The sequence below is a fragment of the Cydia amplana genome, chromosome 4, assembly GCF_948474715.1.
Source record: "Cydia amplana chromosome 4, ilCydAmpl1.1, whole genome shotgun sequence".
NCBI lineage: Eukaryota > Metazoa > Arthropoda > Insecta > Lepidoptera > Tortricidae > Cydia > Cydia amplana.
The window spans coordinates 9677894-9705103 of NC_086072.1; the positions used below are offsets into that span (position 1 = coordinate 9677894).

At 37.9% G+C, this 27210-nt stretch overlaps 2 protein-coding genes across 2 annotated transcripts; both read right to left on the reverse strand.

Annotated features, from left to right (window-relative positions):
• Nucleotides 1–812: 812 nt before the first annotated feature.
• LOC134663159 (chromodomain-helicase-DNA-binding protein 1) lies at nucleotides 813–15390 on the reverse strand. Its single transcript, XM_063519508.1, has 24 exons — nucleotides 14984–15390; nucleotides 13920–14008; nucleotides 13467–13823; nucleotides 13192–13371; nucleotides 12738–12922; nucleotides 12293–12622; nucleotides 11122–11372; nucleotides 10932–11045; nucleotides 10687–10851; nucleotides 10304–10584; nucleotides 9864–10221; nucleotides 8940–9314; nucleotides 8462–8713; nucleotides 7668–7835; nucleotides 7433–7553; nucleotides 6823–6998; nucleotides 6031–6202; nucleotides 5691–5853; nucleotides 5232–5598; nucleotides 3690–3902; nucleotides 3217–3537; nucleotides 2698–2909; nucleotides 2173–2508; nucleotides 813–1746 (listed from the first exon to the last, which is right to left on the reverse strand). Exons 1-24 carry the CDS (start codon nucleotides 14990–14992, stop codon nucleotides 1545–1547), a joined length of 5397 nt encoding a protein of 1798 aa, XP_063375578.1. The 5' UTR covers nucleotides 14993–15390; the 3' UTR covers nucleotides 813–1544.
• Nucleotides 15391–19376: 3986 nt separating this feature from the next.
• LOC134663191 (major facilitator superfamily domain-containing protein 12-like) lies at nucleotides 19377–26853 on the reverse strand. Its single transcript, XM_063519569.1, has 10 exons — nucleotides 26741–26853; nucleotides 25979–26148; nucleotides 25565–25648; nucleotides 24884–25106; nucleotides 24338–24449; nucleotides 23678–23913; nucleotides 22946–23132; nucleotides 22500–22611; nucleotides 22001–22151; nucleotides 19377–19586 (listed from the first exon to the last, which is right to left on the reverse strand). Exons 1-10 carry the CDS (start codon nucleotides 26821–26823, stop codon nucleotides 19451–19453), a joined length of 1494 nt encoding a protein of 497 aa, XP_063375639.1. The 5' UTR covers nucleotides 26824–26853; the 3' UTR covers nucleotides 19377–19450.
• Nucleotides 26854–27210: the final 357 nt, after the last annotated feature.

The following is a 27210-nucleotide window of genomic DNA, read 5'->3' on the forward strand; positions in this document are numbered from 1 at the left end:
TGGAAGGGTAATTTTTTTTTTCGCGATTTCGGGGTTGGTCCTCTACGTAATGTTTTTTTAGCAAGCATTTAATCATGTGTACCTATGTAAATTTACCTGTTAATTTATTTCGTTGAATTAACCTCATTGGCAACCAAATTACTTTAGGTCTCAATTTACCTAATAGATAAAACTCCGTGGAGTAAACATGTACCTAGTACAAATTTAAATTGTTGTGAGACATACTAACATTGAATAATTTTACGGTTTAGACTCACTTGTTTTAAGTCACTCGCGCGACATGTTTCGGAGAGCCTAGGTCTCCTTTCTCAAGCACTAACAGTGAAAGTAAAGTGAAGTGAGTCTAAACCGTAAAATTATTCAATGTTAGTATGTCTCACAACAGTTTAAATTCAAATAGTGCGCTTTTGAATTTGCCAGATATGTATAATGGGGTGGAACAGAACGAGGGACTTTTATGCAAACAGAGAATTGTTTAGGCTACGTACTTTCTTTTTTTCACTTATTAATCACGTTAATATTTCTAACCGTCTTTCAGATACAGTTTGTTAAACATTCGTGAAAATGTGAATAATTTTGTAGGGTTATCACTGATATAAGAATATTTCATATTAATGATTTTGGATTACTTTCTAGCTTTACGATTAGTATAATAATTAATAACTCGATTGTAGATCACTTAGATAACACTATCCTTTCAGCTCAGTCTCTAGAAATGTTCCAGTCTGTATATGATTTGGACACTAACGATAACTTTTATGTAACAACGTTGACATTATTTTATGGTGATTTTTCTTTAAGAAAAAACGCAATTAACTTTAATATGTTTATTATCATGGTTTATACCATTAAGACGCTTTCACGCTCTCATTACATTAAATTGCATGTAACAGAGAATAAGACTTTACATAATGTATAAAAATAGGACTGTATGAGCCCCAATGGGACTCGAAAATGCATGTAGAACGAGAAACGAATGTACAAAAAAAACACTCTTTCTTGCCCACTGCTAAAATGCAATGACAAAGTTTATGTGCCCCTTTCATCAAGCTATACATTCTGAAATTGCACATGATTTTGAATAATATGCAAGCTTACTAACAATCGCTAATTTTGTACAATCACTATGAACTATATCACCTGTTTCTGTCTAATTAAAAATATAAGTTTATAGTGATGAGGCATTAAATAAATAGATAATCAGATTACAGTAAAATATTTTAAAGCGATAAAATCGGCAACATATTGATGTAATATAAAAATCAATGGTATTCATCTACAATCTGTACATTAACAATAGACAGATTCAGTAATAAATAAATTTACTATACAGTCTCACTTACAAAACACAGTCAATGAAATATTCAAAGTCTCCGTAGACACGATGCGCTCCGCTTATCACATAGATAAAAACCACAGCACTATTTGTCACTTACACTTAACAGTTTCACAGTTCAGCCGTCCACGGGAAAGGATTGCGTCTAATCTCTAACTAAAACTAGAATGTACACTATATTTACAGGTAAGCGTCAGTGATGTAAGTTTTAAGTGGGAGGGGCGCGGCGATCATAGTCCCTCCTGTACACCTCGCGGTCGTAGTCGCGTTCGTCGTAGTACTCGGGCTGCGAGTACCCGCGCCAGTCCTCGGGGTAGGACCGCGCGGGGGGGAAGCCCATGCCGCCGGGCATAGCCGCGCCGTCGTAGTAACCGCCGTAGCTGCCCGCCATGCCGCCGTACCCGTACCTACTAAAAAAAAATATATGGCTAAGCTTTGGTTTCCTCCGATAGCGGTGCCGTCATATAGCGGCCGTCTCCATACAAATACTACGACATCCATATTTAGCCGTATTATTTAGTATGGAGACGGCCGCTATATGACGGCACCGCTATCCTAGAAAACCGATCTTTACAGTCACTTTCATCGTAAAGAAAACATTTTAAATTTTAAATATTCTTGTTATTTGTAAAAATAAAATTTAAAGCTTACTTGAAGTTTTCGTGCAGCAAGTAATTATGTATGTCTCTTCTGTTAATTACAGTCAACATCAATTACGAGCATAATGTCATTCTTGCAGTCTCTGTTTATAAGAAAAAGTCGCGTATGTACGGATTATTACGCAGTATGAAATATTCGTTCACGTACAGAGAACAGACGCAGCGATCCCCGCTTACCTCCTCTTGTCGTGCGGCCTCGGGTTCCGGTCGCCGCGGTACTGGCGCGGGCCGGGGTAGGCGGGCGGCGTCCAGGCGGGGTGGGGCGGGAGCGGCGGGTGCGCGGGGTGCGCGGCGTGCTCGGCGTGCGCGTGCGCCGGGTAGGCGGGCCGCGCGCGCGGCGCCGCACCGCCGCTGTCGCGCCGCGTGCGCGACCGGTCCCGGTCCCGGTCCCGCTCTCGGTCCCGGTCTCGATCCCGCTCGCGATCCCGCTCCCGCTCCGATCGACTACGTTCTCTGTAGGTCAAATCATCGCGCTTCAGGCTCCTATCCTTGCTCGAGTGCTTGTGTTTATGTCTGCAGGGATGTAAAAAGCGAGATGGCGATGAAAGTACTAGGAGTAGTAAATCTATGGGGTTAGTTTTAAGTCTAGAATGAAGTGGATGAAAACGTAATGGATGCGTGGCGAGCAAACGCAACAGATATATCAGAAATGAATAATAAATACTGTTATTAGCGATACGATAAGTTCACTCCGTTAATTACCTTTCGTGCCGTTTATTTTCGTTGGTTTCTGGATCACATTCGCCTTCTTCCAGTTTTCTTTTAACACCTGACGTGTGTGGTATTTTATCATTTGTCTTTGCAGACTTGGTTTTCTCCATTTTGGGCCTTTTCTCTTTCTTAACATTATTTTCATCATTTTTAGCCTCTTTATTATTCTTTACATGATTATTGGCATTGTGATTATTTTTAACCTGGAATAAATATATGTCAGCTTATATTTTGTTCAAATGCAAACGAAACCACATAAAAGATTGATAATAAAGTGCAACTCATGTAAAAATGCAAATGGAAATAATGCTCATTGAAATTTAGCAAGCCTCAGAGCACACGGTAAGGATGGTCCGTCTAACCGACGTGCCTGCGTCGATGAACTCGTGACGAATATCTGTCTCTTTCAATCGCGCAGTATTAAAAAGTTACACCTGCTCTGTCACAATGATAATTCCGTTCGTGCATCTAATGCCCCATTGATTCCCATTTTTATCCATATGATTTAACATTTCTTACCTTGTTTTCTTTGTGTTTACCATCTTTCTTTTGTTTGGTGGGAGTATCTGATTTCTTAAGACCATACTTATACAACTTATACAACTGTTTTGCATCAAAATTTGTAAATTTTGAAACAAAATACCAGAGATTACTTCTCCATTCAACTTTCTTCTCAGGATCTGGATATTCTTCTAAACATATGTCTATTTGAGTCCCTATTTGAGTCAAACATGTTCTGGTTTTCGTTACTTGTTCTGATTCTGTCAATGTCTGGTCTGGATTATCTAATGCTCTTAGAGCTTTCTTGACGGGTCTCATTTTTTCTTTACACTGAAAAAAAGAAGGAATTAGTAGAAGTAATTCAAATTATGTTAATTGAACCGTTTAATCTGTCAGCTCCCACGGCTCATATATGAGCCAGAACGCTTATGGTGACGTCATATCGTGGGATTCGACAGGTTAAACATACTAAATCATTATACCTCCTCAAAGACTGCAGGATCGAGATCACCTAACACCTCTAAGGCACGTGGCTCGTGGTTGGCGGTAAAATGCATAGGTCCTCCCGCAGGCTTCTTACGGCCCTTGACTTTCTCGCCTTTTAGCCGACCTTTTTCGCCTTTCTTCGAGCGTTTTTTGTTTTTATCCCTCTTGTCATTTCCTTCGTCGTGTGATATTTCTTCTTTCGTTTTATTCTGGAATAGATAGTTCATGTAAAAAAATGTTATGTTACACAATTTGGTGAAACAACAGCCATTATTCGCCACCACTATAACTCAAGTTCAATTTAGATGAGTACAGCCTCAGGACTACTGATGTGCCTAAAGAAACTTTCCAAAATTGCGAAGTGTTTAAGAAATTTTAGGAAAAAATCGGAAAATTTCTTACATTTTTGTATGAGAATTGAAACTTTCCAATTTTAAATTTAAATTTCCCATATTTCTTAGTGAAAGTTTCATGAAATTTCCGGGAATTTATAGAATTTTATGGAATCTTTCCGCAACTTGCACATCTGTACTCACGACTAAAACAAGCGATCGCGCTCAGGTACTAAATTAGTACGATACCGGGGTTTATGCAACCCATGTTTACCACGCATATAACTCGACTTTAGTCGATATTTTTAATTTACATGAGTACATAAAGGCACCTATATATCGAGCGATTTTCGACTTAAAATACGTGAGTGAACGGTTATATTACAACCTTAAGTAAATATATGTATTTGGGCGTTTTCTAAAATAAATATTGATAGCCCGATTCTCCCAGATCCTGGTGTTTTTGGGTTCTTTCAACTCAGAATCACTAGCATAATATTCAATCCTGATGATAAAAAAAAATGTCCCAAAATTTTGTATGAAAATTGTACATTCCACTACGTCACGTTACATACAAGTGAAAATTTTTCTCATACTAAAAACGTGACGTAATGGAATGGACATTTTGGGACATCTTTTTTTAATGGTAGGATGGAGAGTGCTGTCGATTCTGAGTAGAATGAGCCCAAGAGTGTCCAGATTTGAAAGAATCGGGTTTTCGATATTTATTTTAGAAAAAGCCCATTTAATAGTACCTACCTAAAGTTTCTAAATATTGATGTAACTAAAACATATTTTTTGTCTGTTTTATTTAAACCTGTTTATGTACAATATAGTGACATACACACATATATGTATACTAGCGGGTCTTGCAGTGCTTAGGTACAAAATTAGTACGATTCCGGCGCGTATATGCTTCATGTTGTAGGTGAGGTGATTTGTGAACGTTAAAGCACAGAATAAATAATAGTACTAGGTACAGAAGACTCACTCTCTAACAAAACGCGTCTGTTACGATCAGCACAGATATGGCCGCTAGGTGGCGACAGCGCCACGTGCCGCTTATGGCTTTTAGCTACCTGTAGCAAAGCGACGAAATCGCGGAGTGAGCCACGCCTGGTTATAGTTCCTATTATCATCGCCTAGTATCACTGTATTATGTATATTAAACGAAGAAATTAAACTACATAATTTATAATTACATACCTTGTCTGCCTTATCATTCTTAGTTTTATTTCCTTTCTTCTCATCAGCAGAACTATTATCATCTTCTATAATATCCTTAGTGACGGGTTCTTTATTGCCTCGTTTCATTCGTGGCTTTCTTTGTTTCTGTTTTCCGTTTTTCTGATCAAGAAGTTTTTTGATAAGCTTCAGCAAATATTCTGCTCTAGACTGTAAATGCTTTGCTTGAGGTTTCTTGTCTTCGTTGGTCAGAATTTTCTCACCAATCTCAAAGGAAGAATCCATTTTGATAGCCTCCCAAGAGCCCATTCCATATTGATAAATACCGGCAAGCAATTTTGAGTCGTCTGCTACTGTCCATTCAACATCGAAATTAGGTGGCCTTGTCCTATTTAAGTCAAATAAATAACGAATGATAGAAGTAATTTGATTAGTCACATAATTTATTCTTATTTTGCAAATAATATAGTAAGAACTTACCTAAAATCTAATTGCCATTTTAACCTTTCGTCTTTAGTCTCTGGCAAGAATCCGTCTAAAGGAGCAAGCTCGTCTTGGCAAGCTGCCATCGTTTTGGCATTTACAGGTACTCCTCCTAGTTTAAACGTTTTTCTAGCATTTTTACGCCCCTCGCTTGGTTCATCTGAAACGAAACATGAAAATGCGTTAGACAAGTAAATTAAACGCTGCGAATATAATGTTCATAGAACATTGGTGCTTTTGTAAATACTTGGCCACACAAAATTGTTTTATAATTTGTTTGATGATATAGGTACTCGGAGATAAGTATAATACAATTTAGATTACCTACTGAACTTACTTGTCTGTTCGGAAGTATCATTTAAGACAGCCTTACACCTCTCTTGAAGTATCTCGCCTAGTTTCTTTAGTTCCGCCAACGGTTTTTCTTGCAGTTCAGCATCACATGCTATACTGTCAAGATGTTTTAGAGGCGCAGAAAATTTCTTGTAACTCTTCACGAATCTCCTTATCTGTAGAAGAAATCATAATATTCTCAGGCCCACTTGCACCATCCCACTAACCCAGGGTTAAGCGGTTAAACCATTAACCTAATGTCAAATTGTACTGGTAACCATGGTAACTCCTGATTTAACCGGTTAACCCCGGTTTAGTGGAATTGTGCAAGTGGCGCTTACGGATCACACGGTTAAACTGGTTCACCTCAAGCAAATATTCACCCGAGCTTGACAAATGATGGAAAGTTGAATACTACGTCTGTGACAAACAAGCACACGGCCCGCCTGATGGTAAGCATTCACCGTAGCCTAGGGACGCCTGCAACTCAGGTGTTACATGCGCGTTGCCGACCCTAACACCCCGCACCCTCGTTGAGCTCTAGCAACCTTACCGGTAGGAACACAACGCTATGAGTAGGGTCTAGTTATATTTAGCTGCGGTTTTCTGTTAAGTGGAGGTACTTCCCCAGTTGGGCTCTGCTCTAGATCTGGAACGACATCCGCGGTGCTGTGCCCTCCACACAAAGCGAGATGACATTCACAGTGCCCAATGCCCATACCTCTCTTTTGGACGTAGTTTAAGGACATACTCGGGTCCACGTGTGGATTCAACCAGAAATAGACGGTGTAGGTACCTCTTGATCCGTAAATCCTTTGATCTTCTCCCTGTGCGAGGCGGGTGGCCGGCCACGCTTTCGCGGCCGGTCGTCGTCGGCGCTGGCATCGCCCTCGGAAGCGTAGCTATCGTCGGCCTCCCCTTCCCCATCACCTTCAGCACCCGAAGCTTGGCCGCCACGCTTTCGGTTACGTCCTAGAAATAACGTCACTTATTATGCTACACGGGCTCAAATCTTCGAAACATCATATAGCTCTTCAGATCAAAGTTAGGTTTGTTAAATCTAAAGCTGGTAGCTCGATTACACATACAGTCAGCAATACTATTAGCTTAACACCTTTGCATAGACGCCATTCATTTATTACGTAAGACGATTTAGACGATATAGGGAGGGGGGGGGGGGGCTGGACCTTTTTTTTACGTAAGGGTGGGAAGGGTCAAAACTGGCAAAAAACGGCTTACTTAATGAATTAATGGCGCCATACAAACTTCTATGCAGGGGGGTACCTTTTTATCTGCAGCAGACTGTACAATATCCATAGGTATGTACTAACGGCACCTCATTTGTTTTTATTTAATTGAGATGGAATGACAAAATCTTAAATGCAATTATGAAATGATGTACGTACTGCTTTCTGCGCTATTGTTTTGTAAGTTCTTTCTTCTGGGTGGTAAGTACAAATCTTCCATTTCCTTGTTCTTTTCTTCCTCGGCAATTGTCTTTCGCACGTTTTCGGGAATTATATCGTCCTAAAACATAAAAGCTTTACATTAATATCGTACATTTCCTTCAACTCATACTTCAAACAACATTTCTATTGAATGTCATCAATTCATCATTCTAGTGTTCAATTGCGTTCGTACCCAATCTTTGCTTTCCTCTTCAGTAGTTTCTTTTTTGACTTCCATAACCGCTTTCTCTTCGTCAAATGCGAAACTGGCGACTTTGAATGCCGACAAGAGTTCGTCTCCAACCATAGCCGGGCCCTCGTCGCGAGTTTCGGCGCGTTGCAAAATCTCATCAATATCACACTGAAACCAACAAATAAGGCGATGTTAACAATTATCTAACATCTAACACACTTGAAATAATTTTCGGCAAAAGTTAATTGCAAAATCTCATCAATATCACACTGATACCAAAAAATAAGGTGATGTTAACAATTATCTAACACACTTGAAATAATTTTCGGCAAAAGTAAAAAATAATAATTAACACTGATTTAAACTTTCACGATTTTTACACATTATTAAATTGTACAACGGGACTTAATCGCGTATCTAAGTTTTAAGATTTACCTCCGACGTTTCGAGGACGGCGTTGTTCCCGTGGTCTCGGAGAAGACTCCGAGATACGCGATTAAGTCCCGTTGTACAATTTAATAAAATAATAATTATCTGTTACAATTTAATAAAATAATAATTTTATCTGTTAGGTACCAGACCAGTAATAACTACTGGGAGAAAAATCCCCACCTGTAACCTAACCCTTAGGCCCAAGATCACTTGTAAGTCTTGCTTACGTAAGTAGGGACACAGCTATACTACAGAATGAGAGATGAATATCGTTATCACATTCTAACAAATAGCTTTGTCCCTAATTACGTAGGTAAAACTTACAAGTGTATCTTGGGCCTTAAAATATAAATGTAACTTACGACAGGCTCCTCATCGTTTTCATCATCATCCTTGAACAACTCCTCAGCACCGAACTTCAGAATGGCATTCAAATCCTCCTTATTGAAGGGATTATTGGCCGTCGTGCCGGAAGAATCGCGCTTGTTGAGAACTGTTCTGCCAGTGGTGTCCATCCTCTGGATGACAAGGTGATCTAGCACCATTTTTCGTTTCGCGCGTTCTACGATATCTTCTTCCACGGATCGTGCGGTTACCAACCGGTAGATATTTACCTGTGACAAAATGTTTTTTAGCTGATGATATGTCAAACGAAAATAAGATAAACGGCGAAAATAAGAAATAACCGGTGTTGAGGTTCATTGAAAAAAGAAATGTGCATACCTCAATAAAAGGAAAACAATTTTGAGAATTCAATGAGTAGAGACATAAAAAAAATATATCCAATCTCTACAACTTGAACTGGAATTGAGACTATTTTATGTATGTTACAAGAATTACCTGATTCTTTTGACCAATTCGATGTGCGCGAGCTTGAGCTTGCAAGTCGTTTTGTGGATTCCAATCAGAATCAAAAATTATCACAGTATCAGCCGTAGCCAAATTAATACCTAACCCTCCAGCTCTTGTAGAAAGGAGGAAACAGAAATCGTTTGAACCCTCGGCATTAAAATGATCAAGAGCCTGCTTTCTAATTTCCCCTTTAATGCTGCCATCTAGACGTTGAAAGGGGAAATGTCTTCTTTGTAAATATTCTGCCAAGATGTCCAACATTCTCACCATTTGTGAGAATATTAACACCCTATGTCCGGTCTCTTTTAATCTACATAGCAGTTTGTCCAAAAGAAGCAGTTTTCCTGATCCTCTTAATAATTTCTGTAAGAAAAAAAAAATATTTAATAACTTTTACTTTAAAAATGTGCGCGTATTTGCTTGCTTTGTATTTATTAATGAATTAATAGTTATTTGTACAACAAGAGATCAAAGTTTGATATTTCTTCGAGTGCTTATTTTGAGTCCCGTGCAAGCGAAAGATTCTATAATAGATTCACGAGCGTAGCGAGTGAATCTAATTTAGAATCTTGAGCGTAGTAAGGGACTCAAAAGCGCACGAGATGTAAATAACTTTGATCTCGTGTAGTTCACAAAACTTTTCACCTCAGCAGTGAGAACATATTAGAGAACCCGAAAAATGTATTCCTTCTTCATCACTTACCTCTATTCACTCATGTTTTCTTAAGATATGCCAACAATTAAATTTTCACCTCAGCATCTCGAACAAGGGTACTTTGCTACTTAAAAACAGTGAGCAAAATCGAATTTTGCTCATTTTGTCTCACTCAGTGAGCAAAATGCGATTTTGCTCACTGTTTTTAAGTAGCAAAGTACCCTTGTTCGAGCTGCTGAGGTGAAAAGATACTTTACCTCTACAGCATCAGTTGTAGCAAGCGATGCTCTTGATTCGAAATCTTCAGGTTTCGTCAGAAGAGCATGATTGCAGCATTTTTTAAGTTCTATCACGATATTGATGAACGTGTTTATAGAACCCTTCACGCCTTTACGCAAAGCACTGTAATTCTTCGTTAGGATCCATTTATAGTACTGTTTTTGTATTGAAGTCATTTCAACCCTCAATATTTGTTCCACTTTTGCAGGCAAAGATTTCTCTACGTCTTTCTTTTGCCTTCTGAGAATAAAAGGTTCCAACTGCTTGTGTAGTTTTTCATATCCCTTTGTGGCAGCATCTTCATGGTCTTTTTCAAAATCTTCCCATGATTCAAACCTAAACACAAGAAATTATTTCAGAATTATCCTTACATGTTTTGGTTTTCCAATTCTGACAAAGAAAATTTGGATCTACTTACTTGTAAGGCATTATGAAGTGTAAAAGGGCCCATAGCTCCTTAAGGGAGTTTTGTAATGGAGTACCCGTGACTAGTAGCCTGTGATTCGTGTCAAATTCTTTCAATGCTTTGTACAACAACGAATCATCATTTTTTAATCTGTGAGCCTCATCTACTAACAAGCATGCCCAACTAAATTGTCTTAAGAATTGCCTATCTTTTAGCAATATTTCATAGGTCGTAAGGATGGCATTGAATTTCAATCTCTTCGAAGGATGAAAGCTCCATTCAAACTGCCTGATCTACAAACAATAATACCTTAAATAAATTTAAATTACTATTTTTGATGTAATTCATAATAAAATAAACAGTAAAATTAAGAGATACATTTTATGGATTCTTACAATGTCTCTGCTGATGACGTCACCAATGTAAACAACTACATTGATATCAGGTGCCCACTGTTGAAACTCTCTCTGCCATGCAGTCATAGTACTTAGAGGTACAACACACAGGTATGGTCCATACAGTTGTTGAGATTTAAACAGGTAATATAAAAATGATATTGTCTGAAACATAAAAATGAAACTTAAGTTTTAAATTGTATTATACTTCCAAATGAAAATTTCTCCATAAAAATTATTATTACCTGAATTGTTTTTCCTAAGCCCATCTCATCGGCTAAAATGACAGAGTTTTCTTTACACCAGGAATGTATTAGCCAGTTTAATCCATCCATTTGATAATCTCTTAAAACGTATGTCTGTGAAATACAACACATATTAGTGATATTAGACAAGTAATACAATTTACTGTAAGAGAAGATATGTATCATTTACCTGATCAGAGCCCAAATATTCTGGTTGTGATTTCACTTGATGAAACTTGGGCCTTCTTCTTAGAACAGGGCAATGTCTTGAGGGAGTGGTGTTAGCTCCTTCTCTAGACTTAAATTGTTCCACTTGGACCGGCCACTTTCTCTCAATCAGTGCAGAATCCTCCCAAGTCGCGTCAGCGTAAGGGAGAGATTCCCATTTACAAAAATATTCACGAGCAGTTCCACCACCTTCTATTTCTCTAGTTTGCTCAGCTACAATCAAAATATTCAATTTAATAAGAATCAAATTAGGTAACTTTATTGTTAGGGTTCCGTACCCAAAAGGTAAAAACGGGACCCTATTGCTAAGGCTGCTTACAGACGAGCGACAGTACGCGACACACTGTCGGCGACGGTCGCTGACGACCGCCTGCGACGGCTATCGGCGACGGTCGGCGACGGTCGGTGATAGCTGTCGCGGCGTCGCTCTTGTGTCACAGCACGCAGTTGTCGATGTGTAGTTCAAGAGATAACACGTATTTTCTTTAAACAATAATGCATCAGCATCAAAATCGTCATTACTCATTTTGAAAAAGAAAATACGTGCTCTTTCTTGAACTACACATCGAAGACTGCGTGCTGTGACACAAGAGCGACGCCGCGACAGCTATCACCGACCGTCGCCGACCGTCGCCGACAGTCGCCGACCGTCGCCGACAGTCACCGACCGTCGCCGACAGTCACCGACCGTCGCCGATAGCCGTCGCAGGCGGTCGTCAGCGACCGTCGCCGACAGTGTGTCGCGTACTGTCGCGTAAGCAGCCTAAGACTCCGCTGTCCGTCTTACATTTTCACAGATGATGTATTTCTGTTGTCGCTATGACAACAAATATTAAAAACAAAATAAAATAAATATTTAAGTGGAGATACAAGAAACGTGATTTTTTTTTGCCGTTTTTTGCGTAATGATATGGAACCCTTCTTGCGTGAGTCCGACTCGCACTTAACCGGTTTTATTTCCATTACCTAATTGTATTATTTAAGTTACTGTAATATTGTCAAATGTATGAACATGTTTAACACTTAAATATTTATGGAAATGTGTCTACAAAATCAGTGGTTAAACATATGTACTAGTATTTAAATAAACGATAAGACTGATAGGCATTTGTATAACAATTATAAATAATTACCTATAATTCGTTCAACATTGTTGTAAGTCTTCACTAATTCTTGTTGTAATTCAGCTTGGCATTCAAAATAATCAATATCTTCAGGACCGGCTTGTTTTCTCCACCAAGACAATTCTGATTCTTTCTTAATATAGTTTTCTAATTTCTTAAGGCCTTTAACTTTTTGTTCAGCTAATGATTTTTCTGATTCCCATGTGTTATGTATATGAGACCAGCCCTTCCATTTGATCAGGTACTGTGGTTCCGTCGACTCTTCATCAGTAGGGTCACACCCTTCATTGGGATCTCCATTTTCTTCTATGTAGTATATTGTAGTCACATTCCCAGTGACTGCACAACGATAAGAAGACATTAGCTAAAATTTTACATAGATATCTGCACCTAAATGCATATTACAACTCACCAATTAAAGATAAGGTACCATTCCAATTGAAGCTCATCTTACCTCCTTTTTTTCCTCTTCGGTGACCTAAAACCCTTTCAATAGTTTCACTGTGGTCTTCGACTTCAGGTTCTGCTTCAGCTTCGCCTTCACCTTCTACTGGATCCAAAAGATCTGATGAATCAGTATGTTCATCACTTGCTTCCTTATAACTAACGGCTGCTGCAGCTCGACGTGTTGCCGCACGACTGTTCCAAAAGAAGAATATCAACTGTCAGAATACTCAAAAATTCAAAACTGGACTGAATGTATCTTAACAGTTCAATAAGACAGCACATGTCACAGCTAGGGTTTGCACGATGGATCCGAAATGTATGGTAAGATCCGCGGATCCGGATCCAGATAATTTCATACATTTCGGATCCGGATTGCAAACCCTAGTCACAGCTCAAACACCCACCCAGGACCTATTTAAAACGCATGTTACTGAAGATGGACATTAGAAGAAAAAAATTACTTTTGTGATTCTTCATCAGAGCCTTCAGTACTTTCTTCATCTTCACTAGACAGTCTTCTTCTTCTAGCTGGCTTCTTTTTTCTGAGAGGTACACTTCTTTGGCCAGGTCGTTTAGAGGGTGGGGGAGGGGAACCTTTCATGTCACTATCACTATCTGATGAATCTGAATTCCATGAGTCACTACAAAATAAAATATTATCCATATAATATAATATGCAAGTAAGTACCACATAACAATTAAAACAGCATAAATAATAGAATTATAGAATAAGTACCTTCTTTTTCTGCTCTTTCTATTTTGACCTCGCCCTTTATCACTGGAGTCACTATCGGCTACTTTAAGTCGATCAGGCTTCTTCCGAGATCTACCTGATCTTCTGATGCCATAAATGTCAGGATTATCTTCCCAGAATTCAGAATTCACTTTCCCATGATTATTTGATGATTTAGATTTTGAGTGAAAATCATCAGAAGAGTCTTTATCAGTATGATGATCTGATTTTGTAGAATTTGCATTACTATTCTTAGGTGAAGATTTGGAGTAATCACTATGATGCCCATCGTGCGCTGATGATTTTTCAGACCCGGACTTCCCTTCTGATCCAGACCCCGATGAACTGGACCCACTATCACTGTTGAAGAAAATTGGAATATTATGCCAATTAATATTATTTTATGCCAATTTAAAAAATTTGCATCAATAACCAAAATATAAAATATTACCATACCTTTCGCTTCCTGAACCAGATCCACTTGATTCCGATTTGTCACCTTTCTCACTTCCGGAATCACTCCCAGATTCTTTCATTGAGCCATTCTAAAAGTACAAAAATAATTGTAATAGCTAAATTTGTCATAATAATACCCTAATTAAGATTGGTGGAAATATTGATGTATTACATCAACACAATTTTGGAAAGAAACATACACAATTTATAGCAAACTAATTATCCATAATTTTGATGGCTTGATAAATAAAATTAGACAACAAAAAAGAGGAAAAAACTACTTTTGTTTAGCAATAAGATTTTGTATATTATTCATCAATACAAGTAAAATTTCAGAGAAATACAAATGAATTCACTGAAGACCAAGGTAGATGCAATACTACATTGGTCACGGAACAGTGTCCGCAGTTCTGAAAATGGATTGTGGTCCCAAGAAGTGTATGATCTCTTCTCTGTGTCCCATAAAATCCACAAAAATATAGATAGCAAGCACAAAACACAAAAAACACGCAGGATAACAAAAAATAAACGTAATGAATGAAAGTATAACCTCAAATTATTTATGTTTTTAGCAAAAAGTGAATAAATTTCAGTATTTAGATGGCTCATTTTAACTAATATAGTTTCCAACTACTCCACAGAAACTGGGCTATTTTAAGTATATTAAAAAGACTTGAATAGGGCTAACTATTGAAACATAACCTCAATTGATCTTTATTTACATGGGCACACAATATCAAGACCAATTTTCAAAAGCAAATTGCAAAAAGGGACCCTCATCCAATTCCATTTTTATTTCTTTGTATGGAAAGGTTACGTAACAAAGAACGAAAGAAAGGTCATTGTTGACCTGTATAACAACATTTTCATACATAAAAACTGGGAAAACTGTTGTAAACAATCACAAAAACCCTTAAAACTGAAATTACGTCTCAAAAATTCACCCTCAATCAGAGCCACACCCAAGACTTCTAGAAGTTTCCACGAATGTAGAAAACATAAATTGTTAAATAAAGCAATGAAATACACCAAATATTAATGAAATAAGCCGCAATAACACTTACCAGGTGCATTTTGAAGAAAATAAGTTGACTTCACTATTACTAAGAAAATTGATAAATGAAATAATTTTCAATTAGAGATTTCATTGAGAAAAAGCACAAATAACAACTTGAAACGATGTTTTCAAATATTTTTCTATGTTAAACCAATAAAATATGAAATATAAATTTGCAGTAAAATCTTGTCAAGCGACGCCATTTTGTCGTCGCATGAATCTGATGACGAAGGAGTTGAAAAACCAGAAATTTATATACACAAATTTTGTTAAAACAATGTAAACATGAGCAACGACAGCTAAAAAAATTAAAAGAGAAACTTTGAGTCGTCGGATTTGCTTCGACCACACTAGAAACGATGTGAGCACCGCACACTACCAGCGAAACTTGAAAGCTACAGCCATATTGCCATCTGTCCGCCTGCCTAGCTGGAAAATGTTTAAAAAAAAATTCAGTGTGACCATACTTTGTCACACACGCCACTTCCGCTGCTTCAGCTGCTTGCTGCGTTGTTATTGTCAAAGGACTGTTTCATTACAAACATAGACAGAGAAGTTCATACTATCTTTGTCTTACACTAGTACTAGCACCCAAAAGAATAGGATGAGTATAGTTTTCCTGACTGACAAATTGGCTTGACCAGCTATAGTTTGTTAAATGACGGTCTCATTTCAAACATAGACAAAGAAAATCATACTATCTTAGTCTTACACTAGTACTAGCACCCAAAAGAAAAGGGTGAGTATAGTTTTTTTGTTCTTCTTTACTGACAAATTTGGTTTGACAAACTATATTTTGGCAGTAGCCATAGTTTATTTTGATAAAGAAAAATAACACTTATAGCTGGTCAACCAAATCTTGTCAGTAAAAAAGGCGCGAAATTCAAATTTTCTATGGGACGATATCCCTTCGCGCCTACAAATTTCAAATTTGCCGCCTTTTTCTACTGTCAAGATCTGGTTGACCAAGTATATTATTAAACCGAGTCCATTTCAGTTTTCAACTTTTCATATCAGGAATTTCCTCAATTTCCTGTTCTCGCGTGTAAAGGCCTATCCAGACGGGACAATTTTTTACACACTCTGATTAAATTGTCAATTTTGCGGTGCGGTAATCTGTTATATGGCTATAAAAGTGCTTAATACGGTCCAAAGATACGTTCACTGCCTAGAACACGTCTATGTGTTCATTTTGTACTGGAAACGGGGAGCCCGGCACCGAAAGCGTTAATATAAAGGCATTTGATCGATTAGTTGCACGGGTTGCACCTACTTGGTCAATAAAGTATTAACAATCGCAGGCGGTTTGTTATAAGCAGAGATCGGACAAATTTGCGACATTGCTCGCAATAATGTGGACATGACTCCAAAATTGATTAAATAATTAATCATTTAATTAATTTCTTACCTGAGGATTAATTTTGATTCCTAATCAATAAATAACACAAAGAGTTCTTATAATGTAAATTTATTTAAAAAAAATAGCATGTTTTCCAAATTTTCTGTAGGTACTCATTTTTTTATATCCAAAATATATTTAAGTGCTATTTATTGACTAGGGAACAAAATTAAATCTCAGGTAAAAAATTAATTAAAATAATTAAATGATTAATTATTTAATCAAATTTGGAGTCATGTCCACAATATTGCGAGCAATGACGCCAATCTGTCCGATCTCTGGTTATAAGAGGGCCTACTGCCTACTAAAGTCAAATATCGGAAAATGGTTATTGTGCCTCTCTCTAGTCCAAAGAGTGCTTAGGCCTTAGTAGTGGAGTCCAGACGAGACAGTTTTTCGCCAATCTGATTAAATTGTCCGATCAAATCAGGACGTGCGGACGCAAACGCCAATTTGGCTCGCCGAATTCGACCGCCGATAATGACCGATATTACCGATAAAATGGGGTGCGGACGTATTTTCTATTATAAGAGGGCTCAAATATCACCATAAATCTTAAATTGGGTATTGGCGCCAATTATTTTTCTGATCAAATCGGTCGATATGCTCAGCTCGTCTGCAGACGGCTCGCACGAGGTCTTTTTCAACGTGCGTTTAAAAGCGAGACAGTACGGTTACCATCAGTTTGTCACTGACATAAACGCCGTCGAGAACGTAATTTACTTTCTATACATCCCGTTTGCACTAATATGCGAGTGCGAGCGAGATGTATAGAAAGTAAATTACGTTCTCGACGGCGTTTATGTCAGTGACAAACTGATGGTACCGTACTGCTGGACGAATAAAAAAAAATTACCATCTATGGTTTGACGTTTGTTTGACAGCAGTTTGATTGACGACATGACGACTGACGTTTTGCTTTCGTATGTCGTTTGGTTTGCTTTGGGTTCAAATTGTTCAAAAGCATCAAAAGCAATATTTACTAACTGACGAAAAGTATGTTTCGGCATTTGTGTATTGCAAGGTAATTATTGTAGCGATTTTTTGTGCATTATCTGCTTTCTGGGAGCACAGATACTGAACTTGAAAATTGAAATTGAATAACTTAGTACCAAACTAGTAATTACGATCATTATTATTTATTAAATGTTCTATTTCGAAAACCATTTCAAGATATGAGGTATTCATTCAGTTTCCAACATAATATGTTGCTGTCACCGTACCCATGCTGTTTGAAAAACAGCTGAAACATTGATAACTTGGGAAACGAGCAAACAAGTCTTAGTGATTACCTACTGATTAGATTTAAAGTTTAAACTCTTAAACACTAGACAAACGCAAGTCCCATTGGTTTTAAGGTTTAGTTTTAAGGTATTAATTTTATCATCCCTGCTTTGTGTTTGTGTGTTTTATGTATTTTTGATTAATAAATGAGATATCAGTGAACCATAGTCTCATTGGTAGGCTACCTATTTAGTAAATCTCTTAAGTGTATGTATTGAAAGTACCTACTGTGACAACTTTTTCTTTTTTTCAGGTGTTATAGCTATTGGCACATTGGGTGTGACAATCTGTGTAAGTTGTCTGTCAGTACTAAGACATCCATTTTGCTTGATGAACATCTTTCTCCAATAAAATGTAATAGTCCGAGTCACACTATTAAAAACAGAGAAATAAGTAAGCTTAGGGTCAGTTGCACCGAACTGTTTGTATTGTTAATGAGTTTGCAAAATTTTGATGTATGGAATGTTTCATAGTAAAGCGCTGGGGCGCGCCGGCTGACGCTGATCAGTCTGTCAAATGTGGTTGTTGCAACTGGCCCTTAAGGGGCCCACTCATTAACAGTCCGCCGGATGATATCGGCCTGTCAGTTAGAACAAAAATTTGACAGCTCCGAACAGCTGACAGGCCGATATCATCCGGCGGACTTAGGGTTGCCAGATCGAAAGGCGCTATTATCGGGAAAAAATATACAATTTTCGGGATTTTGGGACTTAAGTCGGGAAAAAAAAACATTCAAATTAAAGTAATTTTGTATTAAAAACAACGATATTTTACATTATTGGCATTGGCACTACGTCAGCTGCTCTGCTCAATCTCAGCACGCGCGCCCCGCTGACGGGCTCGACGCGGGTCGCTCGCTCGCTCGACGACAGTTCGGAACTTGAAATTATTGTTTTATAACGTGAAGCTGTTTTCCGGGACAATTTTCACTTTGTCGGGAATCGGGAACACATGCTAAAAATCGGGAGAATCCCGCCAAATCCCGACCATCTGGCAACCCTAGGCGGACTGGTAATCAGTGGGCCCCTTTAGAGTGCTCACTCCATACAATATGGATTTCCTTAGTTAGTAATAGGTACCTAATAAGTTGTAATGTAGGGGTAGGGGCAAGCTTGTTATATATAGCTGGTCAACCAAATCTTGTCAGTAAAAAAAGCGCGAAATTCAAATTTTCTATGGGACGATATCCCTTCGCGCCTACATTTTTCAAATTTGCCGCCTTTTTCTACTGTCAAGATCTGGTTGACCAAGTATAAGTGGGTTTTTGTCCACCTATGGGGTGAACACTCGGCTTACTTATTTCTCTATCATAAAACCTAGTAGGTATTTCTAGTTTACTATTTGCTAGAGTGAGATGATAATATACGTAGAGTTGCCTCCTGCTCTTGCAGGACTGCAAGCAAGACAAGGATTACTAGATAGAGGTAGGTATGAGCAGGAGGGATGCTTTATATTTCAGATAATAGTGGTTATGCTATGTACTTTGCTAAATTATTTGACATTCCAATTCCTTCATTCAGTTAACTAGTAGAGAATGCCTTATAGCGTCAAGTCACCTTTTTGCTCATTCTTTAAAGGTAATACAGAAATGTATTCTTTAAAGATAATAAAAATAAATATGGTGGGTACCTTTTACTATTAAACACTGCTTTAAAAACACTTTCTTACTTTACTTAAATTAAATTGTTTAAAGATCTGCATGATATTTATCAAGAGGTTTAAGAATTTATTTTATTTAATTCCTACAATACTGTGTTGTCTAATTAAGCATACTATGTAATACACATAGGTTTAAGTTGCAGCTTTTTTCCTGGTTGTTAATCGGGTGAAGATTAAGGAGAAGGAACCCAAGACTGCGCTGCCTCCACAGGCGTAGGTTAGCACTCCCCTGTAGTATTCAGGGCAGTCTGCTGCATTACTGCATTTACTGGAAAACAAATGAATATAAAATTATGAATGAATTACAGTGTAGATAGAAAAGAAGTATTCAGTATTCATATTAACATCAAATAAAGAATTAAGTAGTATGTTTATTATTCCGGTTGATGCTGATGAAATAAAGAAGATAGTCAATGCCATGAAAAACAAAAAAAGCTCCGGTTACGATGGAATATCAATGCAGTTAATCAAATCATGTATTGACTATATTATTAATCCTTTAGTTCATATAATAAATTTAATGTTAAGTACTAGTATATTTCCGGACGCTTTAAAGAAGGCACTTATTAAGCCACTTCATAAAAAGGGTGCCTTAGATGACGCAAATAATTATAGGCCTATATAGCGCTATTGCCATGTTTTTCAAAAATATTTGAGAAGGTAATTTTAAACCGGTTAAGTACGTATTTGAGTAGGAAAAACATACTGGACCCTAACCAATTTGGTTTTCAAAAGCAGAAATCAACATCCCTAGCGGTTTTCAAAATGTTCAATGACATATGGGATAAAGTAAATAGTAAAAAACCATGTGTATCATTGTTGCTAGATATGTCCAAGGCGTTTGACTGTGTAGTTTATGAAATTCTTTTGAAACAGTTGGATAATATCGGAATAAGAGGACATGCTCTACAGTTATTTGAAAGTTATCTGACGAATAGGCAGCAAGCAACAATGGTTGTTAGTTATAATAAGGAACAGAAAACTTTGGGAAGCATACAATCGGCCTTTGAAACTATTAAAGTCGGGGTTCCACAGGGTAGCGTCTTAGGACCTACACTGTTTCTGATATACATTAACGAGCTCCCAAAAGTCGTTAATGAATTATGTGTTTTGTTTGCAGACGACGCAACAATACTGTTTTCAGGTGATAAATCGAACACTGAGCAATTGGAACAAAATATTAATAACACCCTTCTCAAAGTGATCAAATGGCTTGAAACTCTAAATCTAAAAGTTAACCTAACCAAAACAAAACTTATTAGTTTCAGAAACTATAAAACACCTTCTCTATGTTTGAATGTTGCAGAAAGTGGGACTTTGATTGAAGAAGTAAATAGTATATCTTTTCTTGGCATTACTATAGACACTTTTTTGAATTGGAAGGCGCATATTACTAAAATAAATAAGTTGATTTCCAGCCAGTGTTATGCCCTGTCAGTACTCTCAGGAACTTGCTCTGAGGATGTTGCCAAAAAGTCTTATTATGGTAATGTGTTTTCGTTGCTAACATACGGTATCATTTTCTGGGGGAACTCGGTGGACATCCAAAGTACATTTATCCTACAAAAACGATGCTTACGTACAATATATCGCATGCATACTGAACAATCCTTACGCAATGTGTTTAGAGAAAAGCGGTTTCTTACTCTTACTGGAATATACATCCTAGAACTTTGCCTCTTTGTAAAAAATAATGACGGCTATTTTAGAAAAATGTCCTCGCAGAGAGATAATCTTAGAGAGCAGTACAGATTTAATCTTGTATGTCCAAAATCAAACAACTCAATGTTTTACAGAAGTACATTAAATACTGCAATACGAGTTTTTAACGCCCTGCCAGTTGAAATAAAAATGTTGGAGGGGAATCACTTTAAATTAAAATAAAAAAATTGGTTAATTGAAAATGTATTTTACAACCTAAATGAGTTTTTTCTGGAATCACCAGTTTGTTAAGTATAAGTTAGTCAGTAAGCTAGTATAGTTAGTAGTTTTAAGATCATATTGTATGCTCGAAATGGGCAACTGTTGATTCGATATCTCATGTTTATGACATCTTATGTACACAGTTTACAATTAATAAATACTTTACTTTACTTTACATGAAGGAAATAGGTAACTATACCTCTACCTATGTCAAAAGTGATGGTAATTATAAGACTATTTATTGTAGGTTTTCGGAAATGTTGGCCACGGTAAGGCGCTTGGCACACTGAGGGTCTACCGCGAAGCACATTCGACGTGTTGCCTCTCTGTCATACTTGTGAATTCGTACGTAAGTGTAACAGGGAGGCAACACGTCGGTGGTAGGCCCTCAGTGTGCTAAGCGCCTAAGGTAATCACTGCCAGCGGCCCGCTTTTGGACTGAAATCGGGAAAAAATTAAAACATTAAAAATTAAAGTAATTGTATTAAAAATACTTAACGATATTTTGCATTATTGGCACTACGTCAGCTGCTCTGCCCAATAGACGTTTTTATATAAAAATAGTAATAAAATTCTTTGAGATCTTGTTTTATAACGTGAAGCTGTTTTTCTGGATAATTTTCACTTTGTCGGGAATCGGGAACACATGCTAAAAATCGGGAGAATCCCGCCAAATTCCGACAATCTGGCAACCCTATTTACAGCGACGTATTTGAAAGTGAAGTTGAAGAAGTGTTTTTACTTGTCTCGGGTACTTACTAATTTTCAATAGCAACGACAGCTATACCGGTCACCAGCTTGTCAGCAAATGTGACGATGGAGTATATAGCGGCTCCCTGGTGGGAGTGAGGACCTATTAGGTCCGCGGTAACGCATAGGCTAGAAACTAGTGTTATCGAGCTACCAGCGCCTGAAAAAAAATGGAGGGATAAATTCAAAAGTGACATTCTGAACTCACGAATTCTTCATGCGAGGCAGGAGAAATATTTGGTTTATAAACGGACTGTTTTTAGGGTTCTGTACCTATCCGATTGTTGACTAATTGACAATATGAATCCGTCCGTCAGCGAACTCTATCTCAAGAAACGTTGTAATAATAACAGTTGAAATTTAATTAAACATGACGGTTAATCTATTGCCGCTATAACAACAAATACGGTTGAAATAACAATATTATTTAAAATATTTTTTTATCTAAATCTAAAATGAAGTGGGACTATATGTAGGTATTGTGTAAGTATATGGAGCTAATACGCACCCATTAAAGCTGCTACTAGATAAATTTGCACTATGTTGGCGTGCGGATCTACTCCCAGTGCGATCCACAGGCAGCTTATGAAGCTCAAAAAACTTCCTAATAAATACGCCACCTGGACAAATATATAAACTTATTAGATACATACCTACGTATGTTACATTTAATAAGAGAAAACTGACATATTCTAAGAGGGCTTGATCGACTTTTCGCCCCCGAAAACCCCCAATAGCAAATTTCATCGAAATCGTTAGAGCCGTTTCCGAGATACCGAGTACATATAAATAAATAAATATATAAATATACAAGAATTGCTCGTTTAAAGGTATAAGATTGACAGTTAATTTTATGTACGCGGTCGCGAGTTATAGCGCCTACTGGATATTTAATAGCTAATGTTCATATTTAGGTGTTATAAGATAATTTCAATTAGTTTGTTCATGACTTACCTGGTTACCGCAACTTGTAATTTTGCTTTTAAGTAGGAGAGATGAGAAAAAAGACGATATATACAGCACCAAAGGCACGCTAGCCACCAGCTCGGACCCTGCACTGGGGTTTACTGAGAGTCTCTCTTCCAGAAATAAGGGCACGTATACCAATGTAAGTGCCCAGTAAAGTCGCGAGAACACATATCTGAAATAAAAGATATATTATTAACAAATTCACTGCCAGCGTCCCGCTAGGCGGGTTCTCTACGTAGGCGCTTTTCGCTACAAAGTGTAAAATACGTGTTATCGTTATCGACTACGCTCGTAGTGGTTAGGTAGCTCGCGCTGGCATTGAATCTGTAATAATATTAAATATATATACCTACTAGTAAGCACTAGGCTATGTAAATATAAGCTCTTAAATTATTTCAAAATCATTTGATGCCACCCCATTTCGCCTCGTGCGACGACTAGTCTGCCTCGTTCTTTTCTCAATATCCGGGTCCACATACAACGATAAAATGTTGTCGGACGAATCTGGTCTGTCCGTGAAGACGTGCCTCTCCGGTATTAAACGGGAAGGCACGTCTTTACAGAGCATCAAACTTACTTAGCGTGCCTATTTCTTTTTGTCCATGCATATTCTAATAGACAACAGACATACGTGTCACGCCACTAACGTGCGTGACGGTTAGAGGGATAAAAAGAAGAATAGGGGGGAAGAATTAAGGTTTATAAATGTCAACTCACAATAAACTTGTCTGATACAACAGCGGCATCCGTAGAAAATGATAAATTTTAGATTTGGTATCAGTCTGACCACTCTGCTGCTCAGTGTCGTGTTCTTCCTTTGTCAGCAAAGCCGAGGAACCGTTGGTTATGGCATGGCCATTGCTCTTCGATGGCTTCAATGGTCTTAGCTTGAACAGGACGTGAAACAACGTGAATACTGTCACGCCTATCCCCGTTATTATCAATGCGACGTCCTGAAAAGGTTTATGAATGAAAGAAATGAGAGTTGTCTAATTGGTTTTACTTTCTGATTGTCCAGATGCCGGTTTGCGAGTTAAATTTATTGAATGTACGCGTTCTGCGCTCGCTGGATTCGCCTGGGTAAATCTTAGGTAAGTTTCAATACATTACCTAATCAAACAGGTGTAAGTTATACGTACCGTATAAAAATACTTAATGGCAATTAAAAAATAATATCGAGTTTTTCGAGTTATACAAGGGTGAGGAAACTGGCACTTGACCTATCACTATCACGACCGTTGCCCGTTTAAGCTTTTGAGATTATAGCTTGTAGCTTCATAAAATTGACCTCTGATGCTATGAAAAATGCAGTAAGTAGGTACTTTCCATCACATTTTGTAACTTTAACTATAAGGATATAGAGAATAGAGAACTTACGCGTAATTTGTAATCGTCTGTTGGTCCGATGAACGTACTGTAGTTGGTTGCTCGTAATACTACCCAAGTAATGAGGTAGACTGTTATGCTTGACGTCACTGAAGCCATATATCTTAAACAATGAACAAATTACGTTTTATTCGAAAGTGTTTATTCGACTTCGACACTAAATGGTGATATTTAAGTGACAGAAAAAATTATAGGACACATTTCACTGTAGAGTATTGTATTTCTACCGCGTTTTTGGCTCGCATTTAGCACCGAGTGCGAGTTACTAGTTGGTGTTAGAGCCGATTCAGTAGTGGATAAATCTGAAGCTTGAGGAATGTGCACCTACCCCCGTACATGGTATAACTGTAAGAGTGTACGCTATCGAAGATACTCAGTTTCATTCAGAGATGGGGCATCTGGAGATCTGTAATACAGCCTAACTGATCTGGAAGAAATTATGAGCTCGGTGTAGTAGAGTAGCATCCACCATGCGAGGTAGTCGACGTGCGCACTGATGCAGCATCCCCAGCAGCGGATGGCACAGGATAAAGTTACCTTATGGAAGTAAGTTCCGAACGAACTTGCAGGCTGTCGGAAATGCTAGGTATCATTGCCAGGTGCGATATCTGGACTATGGCCCAACCGATCTGGAAGAAGGTGATGAGCACGGTGTAGTAGAGGGGCATCCACCATGCCAGGTAGTCGACGTCCGCGCCTATCCAACAACCCCAACAGCGGATGAATAGCATGGGGAATGTGCATGTTACCATGATGCTCCCTGAAAACATAAACATAGATATCGTAATTTTTTTTAACAATATTTCGCTGTAAAACCATTAAAAGCATTGGTAGGTTTAAAACGCGCTGTCACCTATTGATTCAGATATTAGTTTACTAAAATTTCAAGTCAATTATTAAACTACCTTTGAAAGTCATCACGATGCAGTAGGTATCATTATTTAAGTATTTAGCATTTTCCAACAACCTTCGGTAAATGAACATTTTTGGTTCCCATTTTTGTTACAGTTCAGACTTGCAGATTGGTCGGGACTCCTTGTAAATGAAACAAAGAGCCCTTGTATTTGTTCTCGGAAGCGGTTATTATCAGGGTAGATAGGATGGAAACCGACCTTAATGTTTGCCATATTATTAAAATTGAAGTAGGTATGTCCAAGATGCAATTATTTACGTCCGCTTAGTACTGATATTATTGGTCTATCAATACCGGATAAATACCTGTTAAGTGCCAGGACTTCTTAGTGCCATACCTATCTGCCAGAATGCCTACCACTGGAGTAGCTATTGCATCAACAATTTGTCCTGGAAATAAAAACAATATGCATTTATCTTTACGTGTTAAATAAGTATATCAATATGGGCCAAATGTTTCCCCTTTAGCTACGGAACCCTATACAACCTATTCATTATAAAAATATTACAAATAATATCATTATGTCTTTCCTACAAGGCGCGCTTAAGAAATCATAAAAAAGATACGTAATATGCACGATAAACATACAACACTCTAAAAACAACACTGCGTGTGCTTTGTGATTGGATCAAAATGCTAAATAGCCAAAATTGACCATCAAATAGTAGCTCAAACCCAGTTGTAAAAAATAGTCAAAATGTAATGAATGGACATCTAACCTGTCATAAGTAGGAAGCCAGCGACAGCGGACCTCATTTCCAGCACCGCTTGAAAGAAAAGCATCATGTAGGAAAACCACATGGCAGCGCACAAGTCGTTGTGCACGTGCCCCAGGCCGAAGAGAACGTGCTGGTGGTCCCGCCACCATCGTCGTCTTTTCGATGATCGGCTGAAAGTAAACACAATCATGAAACCTGTATCGTCGTAGTCAGTACTGAAGGCAGCTGCCGTGAGGTACAAAGTATGTTTAAAAACGTAAAATGCGATACCAATTTGATGGCAATGTCTGTACACACAGCTAGCACACATGCAATTGCAAGAAACGCGTGCATCCAAATTGCATTTTTTTTTCGAATACGTCAACTAATCAAAGATTTATGAGTTATGACCGAATTGCTAATGCTTTGGTTATTAACTCATAAATCAAATGTCCTCGACGTGTAGTAAACGACAACGGATACTTTGTAGGTGTAGTTACTCGTACGGTGGGAGATAAACAAGGTAGAGTTCTATTTCATTATCCTAGTTAACCTAGTAGGTATTTTAAAGTATGTCACATAACCACGGTTACATAAACTTATAAGTTTGTATTACATAGAGCAAATATTTTGTAACCTGTAGTTATTTAGCGCTTATTAGGGATCTGAACGTTTGCATGCACAAAATTGGTCAGAATAGTTCACAAAATTGGTCAAATTGCAGAGAACAGTAATTCACAAATAGATGACGTCCTGAATGGAACGACCCGGTAAATTACCCACCTTAAATCAATTTCAACTTCCGCCTCCTTCGCGTTTTCCACCATTGTCTCATTAGCATCAGTTGATCCATATTTGGAACACATCCTCTCTTTATTAAAACTAAAGTACACTTTGTATTAACGCATTAAATATGGTAGGTACACTTGTCTTTTGGTCATCGGCAACGTGTACCGATAGATCCAACAATGTGTGGTCTGCTATTGAGTTAAACTTTGCACTTTCACTTTTGATCTTTAGGCATCACGAAATTTACATTTTAATACAATAAGAACAAAATGGTTATTGAGTAAACTAAAGAATTATGTTATTAATGTCCTAAAGTCCTGTTACGGTGCGCGCGTGTGTCGTCAAAGAAGACTTATAGGCGTTTGAATTTGATGCGGTCCCTATCCTTACTATCGCTGGATGAGCGAATTATTAATTGACGTCTGGAATCCACTGATAATACAATGATGGATTGAGTGCAAGTG